Source organism: Schistocerca serialis, chromosome 2, assembly GCF_023864345.2.
Source record: "Schistocerca serialis cubense isolate TAMUIC-IGC-003099 chromosome 2, iqSchSeri2.2, whole genome shotgun sequence".
NCBI lineage: Eukaryota > Metazoa > Arthropoda > Insecta > Orthoptera > Acrididae > Schistocerca > Schistocerca serialis.
In genome coordinates, this window is record NC_064639.1 from 746,061,418 (window position 1) to 746,082,290 (window position 20,873).

The 20,873-nt window shown below is 40.0% G+C and overlaps 1 protein-coding gene across 1 annotated transcript in view; it reads right to left on the reverse strand.

Moving 5' to 3' along the window:
• LOC126455690 (sodium-dependent nutrient amino acid transporter 1-like) overlaps positions 1–20,873 on the reverse strand; it is a 180,965-nt gene that overhangs the window by 21,542 nt on the left and 138,550 nt on the right. The window contains exons 3-7 of the mRNA XM_050091457.1: positions 15,195–15,296; positions 10,665–10,941; positions 6,084–6,306; positions 3,825–4,095; positions 783–886 (exon numbers count right to left, since the gene is read on the reverse strand). Of these exons, the coding sequence (XP_049947414.1) occupies positions 783–886; positions 3,825–4,095; positions 6,084–6,306; positions 10,665–10,941; positions 15,195–15,296 (977 nt within the window). The remainder of the gene's footprint in view (positions 1–782; positions 887–3,824; positions 4,096–6,083; positions 6,307–10,664; positions 10,942–15,194; positions 15,297–20,873) is intronic.

A 20,873-nucleotide genomic window follows, 5' to 3' on the forward strand; every position in this document is an offset into this window, starting at 1 on the left:
AGGATGTTCCTTTCTGCTATTTACTACTCAATTGAAAATATACTCGTCTTCAGTAGTTACGTTGCTTTATTTCACCTTCTTATTTTGTCTTGACCTCTGCAATACCATTTTAAATATAAACGTTGAATGCTGGTTATCAAAAAATCGTTCTGTCCTTCTCAGCTAGTTGCATACATTTCCAGCCAAAAGATTATATTGTTTCTCGCAAATTCCGTATAAATATTTCATAATACAACAACGTTATCTCCTACCTGAATAAAAGGATTAACCTCTATGTTGAGTTCTCTCAAGCCTGTATGTACTTGCATATCACATACCCCATACCCTCTCTAGTTCAGAATGGATGGTGCTAAATGTCAATGGTTTTCGAAGTTCCTTGGCTATGAAAGATATTCGTCCATTTTTGTGTATTATGATTTAAAAAATGATTCTAGAAGACTATCTACTGCCCTTAAATGTGTTGGAGAAACGTAATCTTTTTTCGATACAAATTATAGTAGTAACAGAATCATACGTTTTTGGTATTTATAGTGAACGAATTACTAATTTCCGAGATTCTGTATCATTCAAAACACACAAATACTGCTAATATAAAACGTATAATGAGGTATGGTTATTATGAAAGAAAAGACCTGTATGTCATCGTTTGGATGTGAGCACACTCTACGTCAGAGTTCATTACATGGTTAAATTGTTGCAATGTGTGTGGAATATGATACATCTAACAAAGATTTCAGCTGTTGTGTTTGAAGCAATTTAAAAATACGTTTATATATTCATACCTGTGAACATTGTGATTGAAGTCGTTGTATGATGAGTACATAATAAGTGGCCCAAAACAGACGGTAAGTGAGAAGAACGACTGTGTAATGGCAGCATACCAAACCTGCAAAATAAAGTACTGAAGTTCGTAAGTCAATCACAATTATTTGAAGGTAAGATTTGAGAGCCCGCATCTCGTGGTCGTGCGGTAGCGTTCTCGCTTCCCACGCCCGGGTTCCCGGGTTCGATTCCCGGCGGGGTCAGGGATTTTCTCTGCCTCGTGATGGCTGGGTGTTGTGTGCTGTCCTTAGGTTAGTTAGGTTTAAGTAGTTCTGAGTTCTAGGGGACTTATGACCACAGCAGTTGAGTCCCATAGTGCTCAGAGCCATTTGAACCATTTTTAAGATTTGAGTTGTGCTACAAAACTTAAGAACATTTAGATTAAGTTTGTGAACAAAGACTAATCAAAGAACTGTCTGTGAGACAAAAAACAAATGGAACGTCTCTTACGTATAACGATACAAATCGTCCAACTGGTGGGTGTGGAAGGGTTGTATCTGTTTACCTCACACACTGCCGAGGAAAGCTCATATTGCATGACGACCTGTACAGTGATACCGAAACAGAAAGCCACGCATTCAGCACAGTAATAAAAGAACTCCTCAATCAAAGTTTACTTTGAGAAAACCGAAACATCAAAAAAATTGTGTTCTCTAATTTACCTGTCAAAAAACTATTTATGTTCAGTAGTTGCAGATTGTGCAGCCGTTAAAAATTGGAGAAAGGGAGGAGGAGACGGGTAACTTTTTTCTTCTTAAGACTTAATTCAAAATAGAAGTTCAACAAATGTTAATAGAAGTCGTCTCAAGAACTGGAACCGTTCCAAATACATCTTAGCTGCAGAAGCGTCTTTCGAGTTTCTTGGGGGAAGCAAATTAAATAGAAAAGGTACCATTTTCAATAATTTGTCAATTTGCGTCCACATCTGCTATTCACAAGTCCTTGTGTGTGTGAAATCTTATGGGACTTAACTGCTACGGTCATCAGTTCCTAAGCTTACAAACAACCTAAATTATCCTAAGGACAAACGCACACATCCATGCCCGAGGGAGGACTCGAACCTCCACCGGGTCCAGCCGCAAGTCCTCGAGAACTTATGAACAAAGGATTTAGTTTCACTAAGAGGATGAGTATAGCACAAAAATTCGTTTCTTGATTTTTAAAAAGGTGTCTTAAGCAGAAAAACCTTTATTCAGTTTAGAGCTTTCTTTTTTATGTTTAGCGGGAAGGGTACCACCATTAACACGTTGTATACGTCCATGCATTACGATTCTTCTTTCTGTCGCAACTTGGTCTCAGACAAACGTAATCAGTGAGAGTAGAATTTTGTAACACTGATAGGTAGAAGATATGGAATAGAAAATCTATTTTCAGTTTAAAGTCTGAAGATACAGACCACTATAGATACTTACTGATCAAATTCTCTTGGGCTTCCATCAGCTTTCGACCGAGTGGGGACCGTTGTGTGGTTGCTGGTGCCGTCCTTATGCTGATGCCAAGTCCAGCGCCAAATAAGGTAACAAGACCACGGCGCCCACTTCGAATTTCCAATAGCTGTGTCCCAAGTTGTGCTAAATTGCAGAGCACCGTCTTTATTCCACGCATTTTCAGAAATTTTTGTCTCTGTTGCTTCTTTTATAACGCTATTGCAGAAACCATTAATCCTTTTAAAAATAGATGTTTCGTCGAACGCAAATCGATGTCCATTTTCCAGGACATGTTCCGCTAACAGATTTCTCGGGGGCACCGTAGGCGGGAAAACTTTTAATTTTCTGTATAGCGCTGTCAAATAGTGCGCTGTGTGTCCGACATAAAACCGTCTACATCTACACTGCATTGTGTATATTCCTGGCGTTTTGAGGCCTACGTCATCTTTCACCGGCCTCAGGAGTTGTAGAATTTTTGCAGAAGACCTGACGACAGAACTGATTTAACACCTCTTCAGGAGCTGGCTAATCTTTCCTGTTACTGAGCCACAGAGGGCAAAAACGGAAGCTTTTTCGTGTTTTCCTTGAGGGTTTCCTGCTTACGAGTCTTCAGTTATATGGTTTGCGAGGTCTGCTCCTTCGGCAGATTTTCAGTGTCTATAACGGTTACCGCTTGATGCACCAAGGTCCACAGAAAAGAACGTTTCTGTGTTGGGTGGTGATAGCTAGTAGCGTACAGATAACCGCTCGTTTGGGTATGTTGTCGGTAAGCAATAGGGCTGAGATACTCATTTGCTTTCCGGGACGAGAAAGAAAGTCACGTAATCGCAAGGCACAGACCGTCTCAACTTCCACCGTGAACCTGATGTGGTCTTCGAAGTTGTTGATGTAGTCCAAGAACTCTTCCAGCTTTCCACGTCCAAGAGGACAGACAATGCAGCGCTAATAGCAACTAGGCTTTGCTGGAGCAAAGTATTCAGGGCGATGCCCTTAAAGTGCACCACAAATAGGCTGGATATAACGCAAGTTAATAGGTTTCCCAACGCGACGCCGTCCACGCACTTAAAATATTCTCTAACATATAAAAAACAGTGTGATGTCAGAGTGAGCTTAAAAAATTCACAACAATGACGTCAAAGCACCTTTAGAGCACATGTTTCTAACCACTTTTTGCGGCACCAGACTTGTAAGAATTGTATCAGTGTATAATGCCGTGAAACCATGCATTCGTACGAAGATACTTATTCTTCGTGCAAGGACTTCGACATAAAAGGTACGCTACTTATTCATTTGCACTTGCCGAATTTAAGTGATAACAAAATTTTCTCAATTTGAAATACGTATTCATAGTTAAAGAGGCATTAATTTTTATTTTTAGTCAAAATAACGTTTCAATGTCTTGCACACCCTATAAATTTTGTCGAAACCGATTGAAATACGTTCTCTATTGTATCACTGTCTTGTTTATATTGATCAAATGTACTTATGTTCCGAGAGGAATCCACAAAAAGTAATCGCCTCTATGATTTTAGTAGCGAATTCGCCAAGGGATAACGGCAGTAAAATGACGCTTACCTCAATCGTTAAGAGCCGATCCCACTGCGGCGTGATGAAGAACAGTATACCGTCCCCAGCCCCAGGGAGAGTAGCGCCGCGTATGAGGATCACGATCATGATGACGTAGGGAAACAGCGCCAAGAAGTAGGATGCCTTTCCTGAGCTCTTCACGCCTTTCCAAACCACAAAGAAGATGGTAATCCACGTAACTGCCAGACCTATAGTGAGGCGCCAGTCTGGAACTCCAATGCCCTCAGCAATATCGGCAACCTCATTCAGCACGTATTTCCTGGATGCAAAAATTTAATATTAGGTATCGCAACGTAACAAGAGTATTATCCGAAACTATTCAAAAACGTAGCTCTTAAATACGTACAGAAAATTACGGATGAAATAGGGGGAAAATCTTGATACTAGGGTCGAAAGCTAACAAGAAAATTTGTTAATCCTTTGGAAAAATAAAAGATAGACGTTACTGTCTCAGAAAAGTAAATTAATATAGTCTAAACAATGAACAAATTCAAGGCATTGCAAAATGAGGAGACAAAATTATACGGTGAAGAGGGATCCAAAATAACATTAGTTAGAGACAAGGAGGATCAGAAAAAGAAATACTGGATAAATCATAACGTTGACTTAGCTTATTAAACTTTACATGGACTGTAACGGTGCGGAAGACTAAACCCAGTCACTTATAAATGTAGCAGTTACTTATTTCACAGTATGTTTCAATAATATTACCTTCAGTTGCTATTTTTTTACAATTGAACTGACCACTTGAAATTACATGTAAGTCACTTTTCTTGGAAAAACAAGTAACTTTTTACGAACTCGTTGTGAAATATATGTTGTTGCTGTATTCCTAAGTGAATGGTGGGTTGCGGTCATACGGACTGTTATGTTTTTAATAATGCATTTATCCACTGTGTCAGTGGCTCGATGCTTTACTTTCGGAAGATTCGTTCATAAACCACTGGCTCAAACAGGTTATTCACAAAATTCATTTTACGACATGGCGGATAGACACACTGATATATTCACAGAATAATTTTATCCGTTGCTCCGTCTGAACAGCCCTTGGAAGGCCCAAAGGTACCGACCGACTGCCGTGTCATCCTCATCCGATAGGCATCACTGGATGCGAACATGGAGGGACATGCGGTTAGCACCCGCCTCTTTCCCCGCCATTGTGAGTTTTCGTGATCAAAGCCGCTACTTCTCCGTCCAGTAGCTCCTCAGTTGGCCTCGCAAGGACTGAGTGGATGTACCTCCCTTGCCAACAGCGCTCGGCAGCCCTGGACGGTCACCCATCCAATTGCTAAACATGCCCGAGAGTTCTTTCTTCGGTGATCGGATGATAACCATTGTTACTGCTGAGGGAAGGCCTTTGGCCTAGTTTTACCTATAGGAAGACGCTAAATGTTGGACAGAACTATGGCAAAACTAAGAACGATTACACTACAGTTACAATAAAGCACTGATCGCCTGTGAAGCCGAGATAGCTAATGAAATTGAGCTGGTAGAACGAGCAAAGACGTGAATAAACATATCCGACGTTAATAGTCATTGCATATCTAATAAAGAATACGTCTAAAGATGAATGTAAACCAAAAAGACGTAGTGGCCAGAAACAGTCCGAAAAGCTAGTGAGAGTGTTGCAGAGTAGGTTGCGCTAAGGAATGATTGTTAAGTTCGATGCGTTGCACCTTTTATGATTTAATTAGAATGGGAGTTACCAAGTCAGGTTGTTGCGCGTGCATATTCCAGTATTTACGCGCCCTAGAATGCGGTAATGCACAGACATCTGTGGGTCCGTGAGTTACCACTTGTTCAAATGTTCATTACCAGTTTAAATGTGTCTTTTTCGGAAGTGATAAATTTAAGCTAGGTGAGCAAACGCTACGTTTGTTTGGTTTGAGCAAACCAAACGAAGAATGCATTTGACGACACTGACTGTGGCAGGCTGCTTGAATTTGCGCGCTCGCCGACCTGACTGGGTACCTTTAGTACTAATGAAATCGGAAACGGCGCAAAGTAACGAATTTTTTCTTAACAATTATTTTTCAGCACAACTTACCCTGCAACTATGTTACAAGCTTTTCAGCCTGATTCTGACAACCCCTGTATATGTTACGTAATGCCTCAAGATTCGTGCATGACTTAACTGGTTTCCTGAAGAAGCATGTCAGTTTAATTAGTTATCATGACTTACAGTAAGATATTAGATAAATAAAATAGAACTAAGAAAACTAAACTCATGTTTTGCATGGTACGTACAGGAAGAACAGCTCGGACGAACTCTGCAGGTCCGTGTTGTTAGCTGTAAAGTTACCTCCACTGCCAGTGGAGTCAATGCAGTACCCTTCCCATTCAGGGAGGCATTTGGCCCAGGGAAGTTCAGAACTAAATGACAATACAAAGTACAAGGACGTGATAGCCATCAACGAACAGTAGTAAGTTAGCGTAGCAATAGTTGCCAATGCTTGTCCGTATCCGATACCTGCAACAGAGAAAAAGGTAGGATGTTAGTAGCAATGTCAAGCCACCACAAAGACCTAATCGAGTTACATTTCTGACTTGCAAAAGGAGTGTAAACAATTTTACGTCACTGGCGCATAATTGTTTAGAGTGGTGTTACAAGAGCGATAATAAGCGAACACTTAGCAAAGTCTACTTAATTTCTTGTTGATATTCTGACCCTATCCAAATAATCTTCATATATTCAGTACAAGAAGCAATGATAGATGTAATTCTGGAGAAACGGGAACTTGTAGAGTGCCTCGACCAAAGGCCCTCACGAAAATCAGAGTCAGAAGTCTTAAGAGGTCGAAGTTTGTTGGACATTAAATGTGACAGAGAGGTGTGTGTTTTTCTGAAGACACTGTCAGACATCCTGTCCAAAACACTGCTACAAAAGTATCTTAATCTTCAAAGAGGATGAGAATTAAAAACTCTGGGATTTCTAGCAGCTCTCACTGTAGACCCAGCTTCAGAGGAGGCAGTGAAAATGAAAGATGACTGAAGTCAGAATTTGGCATTGGGCGAATAATGTTTAAAGGGTGTACCAAGAGTCTCAAATCTCGAGTTCCTCACGAAACCAGCGGTGCGAACTCCAGCAGAGGTGGCCTACAGTATCAGTCGAAGAAAGAACATCAATCACATCCGATGGACGACACTTCACATGCCAGGAAACGACGACCACGTGCAAGAATGGAGGAGGTCACGTTTCCCGAGTCTGACGCCGTGCCGCGGGTGCTCCAGCGCTCCGGATGCGGGGTCATGGACTGCGGTTGGTGGATTGCCCTTCATCAAGTGCGTATAAAACAATAATAGCCTTGTGAGAATTACGGTTATTCTTACCACTACCGCTATTCTCTTGTCATTATTTTTAAAGTTTGTTTGTAACTGGATACTAACTAGTTACTCTCAGTTTCCTTATCTCCATCCCCTCTATCTTTCCATCTTTCCTCATTTCTGCATCACTTTCTTTCCATTTTTTCTTTTTTTTTCTTTTTACTTAGTTTAGTAGTGTAGTGTGGTGTTAGGTTTTGGAACTGTACAGATAACTATTTATAAAACAAGTGTGCCGTGTACGGCACGAGGGCCTAGGTTGGCGGTACTTCCCTATCCACGGTATTTGTAAGACCTCTGGGGAGGAGGTGGCTTTTCTCTTGGACGCGCGTGATTAGGAGAAATAAAGAAATCGGCGTTGTATGTTGACAAAGAGGGTCGGTGCCGACGGATGGAGACAGGAGGAACCGTACCCTGGTCGTGGAAAGCAGGGCGCCACGATAGAGCGCTGCTCTTTATCTAGTCACGGCTAGGACGCTGGGAGAACGGTTAGCTTCTTGCTCGGAGTATATAAGAGGCATGACGACTCGAAGTAGACCAGTCAACTTTAATCTTCCCCACTTATCCAACTCCACATCAGGGCTTCTCTTTCTTCTCCACCCACCCCTCCCCTTTTCCTCTTGTGGAACTACCCTCCCCACACGCCATTACGTACCCTCATCCTCTGTTTTCCCTCTATCCGCTTCCCCTCCTAACTACCATCTCCATCGTTACCCACCCATCGGGCTCCCATCTGTTTACCCACACCCTGCAGCCTCTGTGGAAGATATTCTCTCCTTCCATACTACTTCATACTTCTCACCCAGTGCAGGTCCTTCAGATGTTAAGTGAAAGTGCAGTGTTACAGTGCTTTCTTCGTAGAAGAATATCACCTCATCACATCTGTGTTTTAAAATTTTGGCTATTTCGTCGTTTTAGCTGTCCGTATTTAATTTTTTTAATTAAAAAGAAAATCAGTCCTCATGTGTTTTCTATGAACTCTATTTTACTTTTAAAAATGCTCTTGGCTGAAGAGAAGTGTATTGTACCGCCGACAGCCCACCCACCGCCTGTCCATATGGGGCTTGGGGGCTGAAGTACCAATAAATAAAAAAATCTAAGTAGACGATGGTGCATATAACATGTCATGTTTCAGGAGGCCAGATATGCGAAATGTACATGTAGCCGTTGTTTTGATGGGAAGGTCTGCAACAGGTACTATCACTCGGAAATGTTATATTGCCATCATTTTGCTGGAATGTCACTGCATGATGCGTCGATATCATACTGCCGAACTTCGTGGTTAAGAATTGTTTCTGCTGACTGTGCAGCCTTTTACTTAGAGACTAAGCTGACTGCTTAACTAAGTGTTGTGCCAAAGGAAATTGTGAAATGGGTGTTATAACTGTTTACAGAACGATCTGATGCTCACTTGTGTTAAGCTTTTTATTAATAACGCTGTAATATGGTCCCTTGTCGTGGCCATTGCGTCATCTGACTGGTGTTGAATTATGGTCGAGATATTTTGCTTCTAGAAGTTATTGTTGCTTCCAGCCTCTGATACTGAGCTATTTCAGGTGTGATAGCTGGTGTTGTCTGGTATTTCTGAGGACTCAGGTAGTATTCTTTGTAATCTTAAACATTTTATCCTCTGTTTTGCTACGCATACTTGTACCTCATGAATCAATCTAGAAAAGGGCAGGTACTTATTAGTTCACGTAAGGAAAATGCAATTGAAATATCAAAGGGGAGAGTAGTATCTGAAAGTTGGTATAAAGAGCCGAATTTTAGGTGATAAACTGTGAATTTTAGTATCATGACCGGTATGGCAGGAATATACTCTTCAGCATTTTTCTTAAGAAAGTAATTTCACTTTGAAGAGTCTTAGGATTGCTGTTTTCAAATAAGAGGAATAAAGGATAAATTAAGATGACTCTCTACTGGATAACTCTAAGGAGACAAAATATTTGGGCAGTTTTGCTCTTCATAAATGTAAAAAACTATTAATTTTGTTCCTCCCCAATAAACTGCTCTGCCTTTTTCCAATTGGGGCCTAGTGGACTGCAACACAAAGATACAATTTTATAAATGTTCTATGGAAATACAGCCCGCAGTTGCTTCTAAAGTGCGGGTCATATGTAAAAACAGGAACTAATGAAGAAATAATCACTCATTGTGGACCCAGAATTTAAAAGGGTGTGAGACAGCGATGTAGTCCTTCGCACTACTGTTCATTCTATACGTCGAAGAAACCATGAGGGAAGTAGAAGAAATGTTCTAGGTGAAAGGATGTTAATGATAAGATTCGCTGATGACATTGCTAATCTCAGAGATAGTGAAGAAGAGTTACAGGATCTGTTGGATGGATTGAGTACGGAACATGGACTGAAAGTAAATCGAAGAAAGACGAAGATAACGACAAGTATCAGAAATGAGAGCAGCGAGAAACTTAACATCTGTACTGGTGATCACGAAGTAGACGAAGTTAAGAAATTCAGCTAACAAGGCAGCAACATGACCCATGACGGACGGAGGAAGGAGAACATAAAAAGCAGATTCGCGAATAGAAGTCTACTAATATCGAACACAGGCCTTAATTTAGGGAAGAAATTCCTGAGAATGCACTTCTAAAGCACAGCATTGTATGGTAGCGAAACATTGACTGGGGAAAAACGGAACAGAAGAGAATCGAATCATTTGAGCATTTGAGATGTGATGTTAAAGGAGAACGTTGAATATTAGGTGGACTGATGAGGTAAGGAACGAGGAGGTTCTTCATAGAATCGGCGAGGGAAGGAATATATGGAAAATACTGACAAGAAGGAGGGAAAAGTATTCATCATTTTGATTTGCAGCTCCTTGTGTGGGCCGTGTTTGCAGTTAAAATTGTTGGATGTGAGGTCCGCCAGTTATGCAAAACACAGTTTTTTCTCAGTACCCAAACATGTTTCGGCACCACTGTTCCATCATCAGTGGGTTTTCGTTTTTATTTATTCTGTAATGTGAACATTTTTGTTAAATGATTACAAAATTATGTGGATGTTTAGTTCAAACAACAGATCGTTTCTTTTTGTTTGAACTAAACACCCACATAATTTTATAATCATTTAACAAAAATGTTCACATTACAGAATAAATAAAAACGAAAACCCACTGATGATGGCACAGTGGTGCCGAAACATGTTTGGGTACTGAGAAAAAACGGTGTTTTGCATAACTGGTGGACCTCACATCCAACAAGAAGGAAAAAGGGTGTAGGACATCAGTTAAGACATCACGAGTAACTAGCATAGTACGAAAGGGACATCTAGAGGTTAAAAGGTGTAGGAAAAGTCAGAGGTTGGAATACATTCAGCAAATAATTGAGGATGGAGGATGTAAGTGCTACTCTGAGATGAAGACGTTGGCACATCAGGGCACATGGGGGCCGCATCAAAGCAGTCAGAAGACTGATGACACAAAAAGAAAGTAAAAAAAAACAATCAACGACAGAGCGTTTCCCCTGTGGGGCACCGCCGCTTGACTCACCCTTAAGCGCGGGCACCATGTACCAGACCTTGATGGGCCCGTAGCTGGTGAACTGGCCGAGCGCCATCTCCATGTAGTAGAGCGGTTTGCCGATGACGAACAGCACGATGATGTAGGGGATGAGGAAGGCGCCGCCGCCGTTCTCATAGGCGGTGAACGGGAAGCGCCACACGTTGCCCAGGCCGACGGACATGGCGATGCACGACATGAGGAACTCCAGCTGGTTCCCCCACTGGGCGCGCTGCGGCGCGCCATCCGCTTCGGCTTCGGCTGCCACCTGCAGTACAAAGAAATTTTGGTCTCCTTCCACTTCAAAGGCTGCGTCACGGCTGCGCAGTTTCACAGCCTAATAACAACTCACAAAATCGCCTAGTAACTTCTGTCGCAGACTCCATCCACCGCCTCCCCCACCACAGGCTTACAGGAGTTACCTAAAAATCAAATTAGAAAACCTTCAATTTTTTCAAAATTATCTCCTTTGACATTAATACGTTGCCATTCACATTATTCCATCTCTGTAGTGTTCCTATGACAGTGTATTTTCATCTACAGCTGTAGTCACTCCCTGGTTGGACGAAAAACGCCGAGCAGCAAGAAAGAGTGCGTATTAGGAAGAGGCAGAAGTCTGCTGGAGCCAACTTTGGACAATAGCGTGCATTCCTCGATTTTCCCACTGTGAGAGACTTTTGTCAGCAGTTGGATTGTCTTGATAAAAAAAAATGTCGTGTAACTAGGGCCTCCCGTCGGGTAGACCGTTCGCCGGTTGCCAAGTCTTTCGATGTGACGCCACTTCGGCGACTTGCGCGGCGATGGGGATGAAATGATAATGATTAGGACAACACAACACCCAGTCTCTGAGCGGAGAAAATCTCTGACCCAGCCGGGAATCAAACCCGGGCCCTTAGGATTGACATTCTGTCGCGTTGACCACTCAGCTACCGCGGGCGGACACTGTCTTCACGATAGGTGATTTTTCCTTCTGCAAACCAGCTACCTTTTGTCAAATTTTTGAGGTTTGCATCCGTTAGAATATTAGAATAATATTCCTCTCTTACAGATTTACCTTTTTGAAGACAATCAATTAACAGAATACCCTTCGCATCCCAAACCACCAATACAACAATTTTTCCCACTGATGACATCGCCTTCGCCTTCTTTGGAGCTGAAGAAGCGCCTTCTGTTCACGGTTTCGATTGTTTGTTTTGTTTATGCGGGGAATCAATGTATAGTCCGTGGTCACACACGGAAGTTAAAAGCACTTTTGATTTTACAAAAACGCCGGAAACACTGTTAGAAAATTGTCGAGTGAGTTCGTTTGTGATCGGTCGCGAGTAGACCCATCTTTCACAAATTTTTCTTATGTGCAGCTTTTCGAGCAAAATGAAAAAACACGCGCTTTTGAAATACTTACAGTTTTGGCAACTTCACGCATTTTCGTATGCAGGTCTCCAGGATCATATCGTGCGCTTAATGGAACATTTCTTGTGTTGCTACACTTTTCAGCTGTCCCTCTCTTGGATCATTTTGGATACTTTCACGTCCTAGTTTAAATTCGGCAGCCCGTTTCCTCACTACGTAAACCGGAAAAGAGTCACTACACATTTTTAAAAATCCGAATGAATTTCAGTTGACGTCAAATATTCTTTTACTAAAAACTTTGTCACTGCACAATTTCGGCCCCTCTATTTTCGAGAATTCACACACTGTGCTTGTTTGGACATTTCTCGGCCGAATTGACTTCCAGTTTCACACGGAGCCTCTTGAAAGTACCAACTTCTGGAAACAAAAATCCCGCACGTAGTTTTGTGGCTGATGACGAGGTCGAGAACGTAGAGCACTCTCGTAGGCACTTCTGACTACACAGTAACTTGTCTTGCTTTCCACTTTGCTGTGATCTGTCTTGGTCATATGTCCACCCTAATTCCATTTTCAAGAACTGTATCTAGATACCTCTTACTTTGGTTTTTCGTTGTATGCATACAATGACGATAAAGTTTAATATTAAGGCATAACACAATTGATGATGCCAGTCGAGAAAAATCTGTAAATAACCTTAGACCTGACTCCATAGAATGGCAACTAATCAACGACGAGTGTACGGAAGCGTGCGATGTATTTACGTTTTCCCTTTTCCTCTATCAATGTCTTCCCTTTGATTAAAGCTTTTTTTCTTCACCCCGTTGTGTTACACCAGTTACGTATAAGAGAAATAGGGCTGATAACTACGTTTGGAGCCCAAATCCCACATCATCAACTATCAGTGGCTCGTCTCCACTCTTCTTTTACATACTTTCAGCGCGTTAACAACGTATAAATAGTTTCAAGTTTGCAAGCCAGTAATATGCCATATTGTTACTGTAATGTTGCGTTCATTTTCGACTACGACACTCAAAATCGAAATCGTCGCAGTTATTGTAATTGTGAAAGGCCGGTTAGCGTCAGTGTACAAGGGAAATTAGAACCATAATTATTGGTCCTGCCTGATCCACTCCCTGACGTTAAACTTCTTGTAGCGAACTGCCTTCGAAGAGAAGTTTCTGCTCTACATATTTCGGCCTTTAATTAACCAAGAATAAGGTTGTGATTTAGAACTATTCAAATTTTATGTCGTGCTGGACTGTCTCATCGAGAAGTTGAAGGCATGTTACTGATTCACTGCTGAAGACAGGCTGAAACAGTGTAGAGGAATTTAGTCTGCAGTATCTTTAGAGAATTTTTTCAACCGCCGCTCGAAGCACTAATCACCGGAAATGTTTCTTGAGTAATGCAGCATTTCTCGCATTAAATATTTACTAGAGAACTGACAATATCTTAGGCAGTCGCTTGTGCTATCTACTAAATCATTTGCAAACAAAAGCGAGCGTTCTATAGTTTGGTTAGCGAAGATTGATCTTAACGTTTGTTTGTAATTATATAGGTCTAAGATGTACAAAAACTACCAAATAATAAAACAAAGATATCCTCCTTCCCTTTCACTCTTGTACAAATCAGTACACTCCCGGACACTATAGTGCGTAAAGACTTTGTTACTGAAGATGAAACACCAAGCCTGAAAATCATCGCTTGATTTACAAGTAAATTTCAGAATTGTTTCTGACCAGTAGCGTTTTAACAACATGTCATAGTTATATTATCATACGATGCTCCTATGAAATAAGAAGTAGTTGACTTCATCATAATCAGTTTCAATAAATCTGATAACTTTTCTCAAATTACGGTGATAAAGAAGTCAAAATTGGGGAAGTGATGGGATGGCAAAATATCGTCTCACATGCTTTCACTTACGGAGGACTGGAATATCAGTGGCCTTTTTGTACAGTGATACTGATTATTCGTTGCAACCAGTGACAAACAATACTTTCGGTGCTCATCAGCCGTCTGAATATTGAAAATAAAATTATTAATTAACTCGTGACAACATTAATTCGAAAGGGATTCATGCAAATAAGGGCAGGATTATACGTGTATCTTTCGGAGAATTTGTTTACCTCAACGGAATTCCTCCTTTTGATTGCGAAGGATTGATTAATGTTAGAATGGAAGGCAAAAATGGGAAATTTTGTTTATATGGTTCCTTTCATATATATCTCACTATAAATTCTATATGTAACGAATTTACTTTTGTTATTCATCTTGTAGCCAACTCTCGCCTCAGAAAAAAGTGTCATGTTCTCTATTGTTTTTCTTGGAGGTTAAAGTGATCCTATGACAAACTCTTATTTTTTTATGACCATTATCGAGCATGAAGTTAAACAATATAGTTGTCTGAGTTGCTCTACTGCTCATGTTTGAACTGTTTCCAAAGACCCCCCTGTATCACTTCCACAGAACAATATACTTAAGCAATATGTACAACATACCTTATTATGATTTCAATATGTTACAAATTTGCTTCTGTTACTCACCCAGTTGCTGACACTCACGTCATGAAAGATTATCACGTTCTCTGCAACTTTTCTTCGAGATCAAAGTGCCGTACTGAATAACTCTTATCTTCATAGCACCAGCATTGGTCATCAAGTTAAACTACACAGTTATAGTACTTTATCCATCCTCAGCAATGCAATCGTATGTAACGAAATAGTAAGCAACCTGTTGCATTAGCTGATTACTTCCTATTCTGGCATGATGTCTGCATTTGTTGTTCCGCTTCTTTATACTAATTTTGTACAGACACTACGCACCACATGACCAGTAAATTTTGCTGTATGCATCTTATTGTTGACACTCGCAAACTATGCCATAGGTAAAGTAAAACCTTCTGAAGAAGGGCACTAAGTGCCCGAACCGATAAAGAAATTAAATTTCTTTTATGCAACTGGTTGTTTATTACTTCGTTAGACAATATAGTTATGAAATTTGTTCTATTGCTCCTATTTACACCATGTTCATAGAGCAATCGGTACCACTCCCCGAAAATAATAAATGTAAGCATTTTGTTACCATAAATCTACTGGGATAAACCAAGAAGCCACAGTGGTATAATATGGCCCATACACGTAACCACATAGTGATATGAGTTCCTCTTACCTTTGCATCTTTTCCGTTCGATAAGCTTGCGGACAATTTGGGACTCTCGTTAACGGGATCTGTGGCGTCGATGACGTACGCCTTGTTTAAAGTTCCAAGTTCCTGTAAAATTAAAAATAAACATTTAACAAAAAATGTAGCGTGAATGCATGAACGGCACTAATAGTATGGACAGGACGAAGTTCTATTTAGTATAAATTCGTATCCAGAGAACACAGCACTCCGAAAGGTGTAAAATCACAACAATTCGAAAAGCTGCGACAATTACCAGGTAATGCATTACACTAAAATTGTACTCTTGTGAAGGAAATCTTGATACAAAGGAAAGTATACTTCCGTCATGGAATCAGAGGATTTTTGATAGCATTCGAAAACAACAGCCAACCACTTGCAGAATTAAAAGTTTACCAACCCTTTACCATGGTTTCGACAAGCATATATTTATCTTCAGAAGGGAAAGGACCATTGAACAAATTATTAAAACACAGGTGCAAATGTCAACCGGAAAAGGAACCATAGTCGGTAAACAACAAATTACAGTTATTTTCTTTTTGGAAGAGCATGCTTATTAGTAGAATCACAATGTTAGAGCCAAAATGGTCTTGTCTAGTACAGCATGCATATCAACCATAAATATCAAGAGCTAAAACGCTCAACTGAAGGTAGTAGCTCAATGGCGTTGGGCTCTGTCGTAAAACTTTTAAAATAAAACACAAGTGCCATTGGATCCAACTGACATTTACTATGGCTTCGTGCGACAAAGCCCTACAGCATTGAGCTACTACCATCACTTATGCATTTTAATTGTTGATATTTGTGACTGACATGCACACTGTAGTAGACAAGAGCCTTTTGGTTCCAACATCAGTTTTTGTCGATAAGTGGTTTTCTTCTAAAAAAGAAAATTATAATTTATTGTTTACCGATTACGTTTCCTTTTCTGGTCAACATTTGAAGCTATGTTGTAATAATTTGTTCAATTGGTTCATTCACTTCCGAAGAAGAAAAATTAATATTTATCCAAACCATGATAAAGAATTAACTCTGCAACAGTCGTATGTTAACAAGCAAGTAAAGCAGAAATATTAGAAACGTTAAAAAGAAATAAGACGTCTTTCGTTTTGACTTGGTATAGCAGCATAATCGAACATGCAATAAAACAAAATCGTGCTGATTCATTGGCAAATGCTATGGAATATGATGTGTCATTGTTTTCATGTGGCGAATACATTTTCACAATAACCTGAATTTAGAACATGAATTCCTTATTTATTAATGTGGGTCAAGTGGACTGTAAATACTACAAAAACGTTGACTAGGGAGTAGAAAGGGAACGACGGAGGGCCAAGGATCTTGACTTTGTATTTCATAGTGGTATATGTAACGCCACACACCGTCAGGTGGCTTGCGGAGTATGGTTGTAGATGTAGATGTAGACCCAGAGAGATACGAGGACGAGGACATGGACTAGACATGGCCTGCACCTGAACAGGTATGGAAAGGGAAGGTTGGCAAAGCTTATAGGTGACAGCATAAGTGGGGGTGGTGGGATCACTCATGGGAAAATTCCTGTACTAGTGGGTGTTAGAGCTCCACCTTTTTTACATTGAAGTCAGCTGATAGGTATCCCTGCTTAAGGGAAGTCTCTCTAACAAAGAAACCACTTTCGACAAAGCTTAGGTATCCGAGTAATGAGGGAATCAGTATATTTCATCAAAATATACAAGGTATTAGAGATAAAGTTAGTGAACTGCTTATAGATGTTGACTCTGAAATTATTGGTATATCTGAACCCCTCTTAAATAAGGAGATAATTCAGAGGCTTTCTTTACCAGGATACAGGTTGGCTGACAGCTTTTCTAGGAGCTCTTTGCGGTGTGGGGGAGTAGCCATGTATGTGAAAAACGGTATCCCATTTGAGTCAATTGATGTTTCAAAGTACTGCACTGAAAAGGTATTTGAATGTTGTGCAGGTGTGGTTAAATTAGTAGAGTTAAACTTCTAACTGTTGTTATTTATAGATCCCCAGACTCCGATTTCACAACATTTTTGCTACAGTTATAGGAGGTGCTTTGGTTCACTTTATAGGAAATACAAAAAGTTAGTTGTATGTGGTGACTTCAATATTAATTGTATAAGTGATTGTGCAAGGAAAAGGATGCTGGTAGACCTCCTTAATTCATATAATCTTATGCAAACCGTATTCTTTCCAACGAGAGTGCAAGGGAACGGTAGAACAACCATAGACAACATTTTTGTTCATTCCTCATTACTAGAAGGGCATTCTGTTAGCAAAAAAGTGAATGGCCTTTCAGATCATGATGCACATGTTTTAACTCTAAAAGATTTTTGTGGTGCAACACATGTTAAATGTAATTATCAACTTTTTAGGAAAGCTGATCCAGTTGCTGTAGAGACCTTTGTAAACCTTATCAAGGAACAAGTGTGGCAAAATGTTTATAGTGTTGATACAGTAGACGATAAATATAATGCTTTCCTCAAGACTTTTCTCGTGCTCTTTGAAAGTTGCTTTCGGTTAGAACGTTCAAAACAGGGTACTAGCACAAACAGGCAGCCCGGGTGGCTGACTAGAGGGATAATAATATCCTGTAGAACAAAGTGGCAATTATATCAAAACGTTAGAAACAGTCAAAATCTAAATGCAGCCGCCCATTACAAACAGTATTGTAAGGTGCTTAAAAATGTTATTAGGAAGGCAAAAAGTATGTGGTATGCAGATAGAATAGCTAAGTCTCAGGATAAAATTAAAACCATATGGTCAGTCGTAAGGGAAGTTGCTGGTCTGCAGAGACAGGTCGAGGATATAGAACCAGTGCGTAGTGGGAATGTCCGTGTTACTGATAAGTCGCATAAACGTACAGTATTTAATAATCCCTTTATGAATATAGCAGGTGAACTAAATAGAAACCTAGTCCCAACAGGGAATAATATAGCGCTCGTTGAAAAAAGAGTTCCGAGACTGTTACCTGAAATGCTCCTCCATGATACTGACAAGAGGGAGAATGAGTTAATAATCAAATCACTAAAGACCAAGAACTCTCTTGGATATGACGAGGTATCTAGCAGAATACTGAAGTATTGTTCTATGTATGTTAGCCCAGTACTTAGCCATATCTGTAACTTTTCCTTTAGGAGTGGTCAGATTCCTGACCGATTAAAGTACTCAGTAGTGAAGCCACTTTACAAAAAGGGAGACAGGGACAATGTGGACAATTATAGACCTATTTCTATACCATCGGTGTTTGCTAAAGTCATCGAGAAGGTTGTATATACAAGGTTACTGGAGCATTTAAATTCACATAATTTGCTGTCAAATGTACAGTTTGGTTTTAGAAATGGTTTAACAACTGAAAATGCTATATTCTCTTTTCTCTGTGAGGTTTTGGACGGATTAAATAAAAGGTTGCGAACGCTAGGTGTTTTCTCTGATTTAACGAAGGCTTTTGACTAGTTGACCACAAAATATTACTGCAGAAGTTGGACCATTATGGAATAAGGGGAGTAGCCTACAATTGGTTCGCCTCTTACTTTAAGAACAGAAAGCAGAAGGTAATCCTCCGCAATAATGAGAGCGGTGGTGATGTTCAGTCCCAATGGGGCACTGTTAAGTGGGGTGTTCCCCAAGGGTCGGTGCTGGGGCCACTGCTATTTCTTATTTATCTAAATGAAATGCCTAATTTGATGCTAAATCACAGTAAGACTGAGTTTTTACAGTTTCTAACTCACAATTCAAAAAGAACTGATATTTTGATCAGACAGAATGGGTATATTATAAGCGAGTCGGAACAGTTCAAGTTCCTAGGCGTTCGGATAGCTAGTAAGCTGTTGTGCAAAGCCCATGTTCAGGATCTTGTTCAGAAACTAAATGTTGCTTTATTTACCATTAGAACAGTATCTGAAATAAGTGACAGTTCAACTCGAAAAGTAGTCTACTTCGCATATTTTCATACGCTTATGTCATATGGTATTATTTTTTGGGGTAATTCTTCTGATTCAAAAAGGATATTTTTGGCTCAGAAACGGGCTGTTCGAGCTATATGTGGTGTAAGTTCGAGAACTTCTTGTCGACCCCTATTCAATAGTCTGGGAATTCTGACATTGTCCTCACAGTATATATTTAATGTCGTTTGTTGTTAGCAATATTAGCTTATTCCCAAGAGTTAGCAGCTTTCACTCAGTCAATACTAGGCAGAAATCAAATATGCACGTGGAATGCACTTCCTTGACTCTTGTGCAGAAAGGAGTGCACTATTCTGCTGCATCCATTTTCAATAAGCTACCACAAGAACTCAAAAATCTTATCAGTAGCCCAAACGCTTTTAAGTCTAAACTGAAGAGTTTCCTCATCACTCACTCCTTCTATTCTGTCGAGGAGCTCCTGGAAGAGCTGAAATATTAAGCAAATTCCAGTGTTACATTGTTGATTTTCTTTATTTAAACTTACGAATTGTCACCTGAATACGTTTCTTGTATTTCATTTTATCTGTTTCTACTATCGTGTTATAATTTCATGTATTGACTCGTTCCATGACCATGGAGACTTTTCCTTAATTTGGTCCCACGGAACAATAAATAAATAAAAAAAAGAAGGGAGAAGAATAAATAACAGTAGCGAATTAAATGTTTTAAGTACAATAAGTGTTCTGTTTCCTTTTGGTTTTTTGTCTCTGCTGTTACCAGGTGTGTGTCAAAGTGAAAATTGTTGAAACGCAACAATATGCGCTGCTATGGTCGTCTATCACTTCGTAGCAATACCACTTTACTTTGCGTGACACTTGTAAATGTTCGTGAGCTTTGTGCTTTTCTAACTCTACGTGTGGCAGGAAGAGAAAAGAACATTGTTCCACGCTCTTGAGAAGCACGAGGAGAAGTGATTGGGTTGTAACCAGTGCACTTCAGCCTATACGCGTTCAACCTACACAGATCACTCGATTCTGGGCAGCTCTTGTGTGGTAAAACATGTTTTTTCGTGTTATAAGAAATACAATGTAACAAATAAGAATATTTACATTCCCCGTTATAACATATGACTAGATATCCTCGCAGATTTCCCTACATTTAATACTTCTAAACTGAAAAAATGTCCATCAATCGTCTTCATTTTAGGTAGAGCACTGTCGCATTGCCCCATGTACGATATTCAAGAAACCTATCATACACGATTATGCTGAACCAATTATTAAGTATTAATACAGTAAGGGTCTATATTTACGTGTCTGTAACCATTTACGGAGGGTGATTCATCTTCAGATATATGTTTCAGTAAGGCTGAACAGATGTACCTTTTACGGGAATAAAGATTACAATGTGAATGCGGAATGACCTGCATCCATATTATTATAAACATGGATGCATTTATGTTTGTGTTTGTGTGTTACACATCTTGTGCTAAACCACTGGAGCGATTTCAACCAAACTTGGTATACATTTTCCTTACTGTCAGGCAACGACTGCAATGGGGGTAACAACCACCGACCTATCACAATTCAGGAGATGGTGCCATAAAAGTAAGGAGTGAGAAAAAGCTACATTGTCCCCGACTAATGTTCTACTAATTCTATCCGCAACACATTTAGCAGGCAATGTCCACATACGTCGCTGAATGTATCCACTTTAATTATCATTGTATGACATATATGAGGAGATACGCGTCAAGAT